Source organism: Camellia sinensis, chromosome 5 (genome assembly GCF_055761805.1).
Source record: "Camellia sinensis isolate YWXY chromosome 5, ASM5576180v1, whole genome shotgun sequence".
NCBI lineage: Eukaryota > Viridiplantae > Streptophyta > Magnoliopsida > Ericales > Theaceae > Camellia > Camellia sinensis.
The window spans coordinates 15,352,708-15,357,126 of NC_138965.1; the positions used below are offsets into that span (position 1 = coordinate 15,352,708).

A 4,419-nucleotide genomic window follows, 5' to 3' on the forward strand; every position below is an offset into this window, starting at 1 on the left:
AGTTTTTAAATAATTAATTTTGTTTTAGTTTATTTAAGTTATTTCTACTTAATAAATTATAAACAGAATTTGTATCAAACAAGCTGACACAAACTCTCAAATTAAAATAAGTTATAAATACCTCTCTTAAGTTGTAACAAACACCCCATTATAAATCAAATTTAAATCTACATCACATAGTTTATTTTGTAAAACTTTTTATATAATTGTTTTGGAGGCCTAGTTTTTCCCGATAACATTAGAAATATATTAACAAACATATCAATTAGATACAATTACAGATGGTCATATGTCAAATGATGAAACCCACATGTATTTATTGCATCTCTTAATTGGTATGTTTATTGGCATATTGGTTAGGAGCAGTACGATACACAAAAAAATAAACAAATAAACAAACAAATACAGAATGACACGACAAGTTTTAATTTTACTTAATTTAAAGCAAATGATTTATTAGATGATTTATATAGGAAAAATTCCCAATAAGTCATATTTTCTTGTTAGGATTACTATTGAGTCTTATCAAGTTTCAATATGGAGAGCTAAGTCTTATTTTTCATAAAATATTTCAAAAAAGTTCATTTCTCCATAATGGTATATGTTATCCCAATTTTATCCTTCATTTAATATGAACAACAATTTCATAAATATTTTTAGTCTAAGTAAAATTTTATTTTTTAATTGTAAAATTTATAATATTGTATTAAAAAAATTATAAACAACAATGGAAAAATTATCGATAAGTTTTATTTTGTTTTGAAAATTACTATTAAGTTATGTCAAATTTCAATATTGACAAATAAGTCCTATTTTCCTTTTTATTTTATAAATTTTTATAAAAAAACTTTAATTATTCATGATAGTATATTTTATTTTAATTTTATCTTTCTGATTAAAATATGAACCAAAAAATTTCATAAATAACCTTAATTTATTTAAAATTTTATTAAAAAAATATTTTTTTAATTATTGAAATTAAATAAATTTTCATAAACAAAAGCATAATAATAAGATTTATCAATTATTTCATACATTGAGAAATATATAAATTTGTCATAATATTATTTTTCATAACTCTTTGAAAATTTTAATAGAATTTAGCATTTTTAGATTGTTTACACTAAAACAAATTCATAATTTAAAATAAGAAAATGATACATTTTATAGTATAAATGTTTTGATCCAATTAATTGTTATTTATGATTTTTTAATATAATATTAATAATTTATTTAATTAAAAATTTTAATTTTAATTAAGTTAAAATTATTATTCATATTAAATGAAAAGGGTAAAATTGGTATAAGATGCATCATTACGAAGGAATGAACCTTTTGGAAATATTTTATGATAAGTAGGACCTAATTGTCTATGGTGTGCAATTTATACCTTACACCTTATACCTTACACTTACACCTTACACTTACACCTTTTGTAAAAAATTAAACCTTACACTTACACCTTTTTTGAGGTTGCACACCATATGCAACCCACTTACACCTTACACCTTACACTTACACCTTATACTTACACCTTACACCTTACACTTACACTTTTTGTGTAAGTGGCACATGGTGTGCACTTGCACACTTAAGAAAACTCCATTGTCTATATTGAAACTTAATAGGACTCAATAGTAATCTTTAGAGCAAAATAGGACTTATTGATAATTTTCTCATTTGTATTTTAAAAAATGACACTATCACATTATTCTTGTTATGAAAAAAGAAAAAAAAAATTTAAACTCTCAAAAAGTTTATTTTCCAATTTTTAAAAAAAAAAAAATTTGGTGAATTTTTTGAAGATCATATCCTAGCACTAGGGATGTAAGAAAAACCGAAAAAACCGACTAAACTGATTGAACCGGATCGAACCGGTCATATTTGGTCGGTTTTTTAATGTGAATCGGTCTGTTCGGTTTCAGAGATTAATTTTTTTCGGTTTTCGGTTCGGTATCGGTTTTGATGTACTATACACCGATTTGCACCGAAACCGACCGAATATATTTACATATAATATATATTAAATATATAATGAATAATATTGCCAATTTGGTTCTTAGATTTTATTTTGTTTCTAATTTTAATTCAGTAAAAGCTTCAAGCCTTAGTATTTATTATTTTTTTTGTTTGTGTTTTTGTGAATGGTTGGATTAGATATGGTTAAAATTGTGTACAAATGGATAACTTAATATTTTTATATAAATTATTTATTATACTACAGATTTAAGAAATGACTCAATTTTAAAAGTACTTAAACCGATTAAACCGCATTAAGTCGAACCGTTTGAATCGGTGCAGTTTGATAAAAAATTTGGTCTGTATTGATTTTTAATATAATAAAACCGACATTATCGATTCGGTGCAAAATTCCATCTAAATACCGACCGTCCCGAACCGATTACATCCCTACCTAGCACCGTATTGCAGGACATAGCAATCAGGCCTAGAATAATATTTCATGAAATTGTTGTTACTATCCTTATATCAAATCTCAACAATTGTATTCACACTTTACACTTGTGAGTAGCTATCATGCATGTGTGGCACGTATCCAACCACACCACCCCACACGTTCGCAAGTGTAAATGCGAGGTGTCAATTTTTGATTAGTTGCATATCTAACAATATAAGGTTTAATTCTTTTGTTACATCATTATGTGGTTGAATTTGTAAGTCTAAACAGTATCACTATATCTACCAAATTTGTTTAGCCTCAATTCACTTGAATAAGTCTTTTTTTGAAAAGAGAGTTGTACACAAGAGTCTCTTTTCAAGAAGAGACTCATTTTGATGAATTCAAAATAACCCAATTGGGTAGACGAATCATTAATCAAGTCCAAAATTATGAACGTCTAACATTACTTCGGAAAATAAAAATACAAAAATTCTATAAACGTATCATTTTCCTATATTGATTAGTTTTAATATTACTAAGCTTTTCCCAAGAGAATGAATAGCATGTAGATTTTCCAATACAAAATTAGTAAGAGATTTACAAGAGGATACAAAATTGGGCCGAGGTTTCTCCCCAATTTGAAATTGGATTGGAATGTGTTGTTAGATTTCATGGGTCTACCATAGAGTCCACATCGATTATTCAAACCTTAATTGTTTAGGACTCGTCGAGTACTTTATCTCTGCAAAATATAATATTGATCGGATATTGATAGTCACTTAATTAGAACAAATTTGTGTTAATAATAACTATGATTTTAAAAATAAATTGTTGACACAAATGTGATTTGATCAGGCAACCATTGATATTTGAGATTTTTTCCATGGATAAAATACTCGACGAATCCTAAATATTGAATAATTTATATTATCGACGGCGACGCTCTGATGAGCCCACAAAAACCCAACTAAAGAGAAACAGTGTCCCAAAATTGGTTACAAGGGGCAACAATTCTACTTTTCCCAATCTACATGGAGTACTCACTCTACATCCCAATTAAGAAATTAACAACTTAATATTCAACCCCATTAATGTTCGAGACTAAAAAATCAGGTACACAAAAATATGAAGAAAAATAGTATATGGTCCAGACGCAAGTTTTGAATTGTGAAACTCACGCCATATATTACTTTTCTTATACTTTTCCGTATTTGAATTATTGATCCCCAGCATTGAACACTCCTTGATTAGTAGTGATGACTCAAGTGAGAAACAACATTCAGGAAGGCATCTTCACTGCATGGAATGGTGAGACCACCCATAGGATGATCAAACCCATATTCTTCCTCAGCCTTCCTCAACAAATCTTGAAACAAAGGGTGCTTCAAGTATGACAATGGAATCACAAACCGGTTTTTTCCCTTCTCTCCCACATAAACTGCAAAATGACCTTTTGGGGCATCCAATGTTGTCGCCACCGGAGAAGATGAGTACTGGTTGTGAAGAGACCTTGGCTTGAGAATTTGCTTGGCATGAAGAACAAACGTGGGCAAACGAATCCCCATGATCTTCTAGAGTGAAGATGGTTGCAATGTGTTTGATAAAACAATAGAGCAATACTTCAGTGGTGTTGAATATGGTTGCCCAAGTATGTGTTTATATATAGAGTTATTACTCAAGCAAAATACCGTCTAATTTATTAAAATTGTATTGATCTGCATCAATTCGTACCATTCAATCTGTTAACTGCAGATTAAACTTTAAATTTTATAATTTGCCCTCGAAATTGTTCCGCTCCGCTATAGTTAATACATATATATTTTTTAACCTTTAATAAAACATCAAAATAAAAATAAGTGTGAAAGAAATTTAAGATGTGAAATTTGTAACAAATTAATAGTTACACACATGAAAAATATTATATAAAATTAGTTTGTGTTATATATATGAAAAATATTATGTAAATTAGTATTATATATTAAGCATATGCTTGATAATTTGTTAGAATATTTTTCAATCCG

At 27.8% G+C, this 4,419-nt stretch overlaps 1 protein-coding gene across 1 annotated transcript; it reads right to left on the reverse strand.

Annotated features, from left to right (window-relative positions):
* Positions 1 to 3,645: 3,645 nt before the first annotated feature.
* Positions 3,646 to 3,963, reverse strand: LOC114264397 (auxin-responsive protein SAUR21-like). The gene has a single exon (XM_028205010.1). It carries the CDS (start codon positions 3,961 to 3,963, stop codon positions 3,646 to 3,648), a length of 318 nt encoding a protein of 105 aa, XP_028060811.1.
* Positions 3,964 to 4,419: the final 456 nt, after the last annotated feature.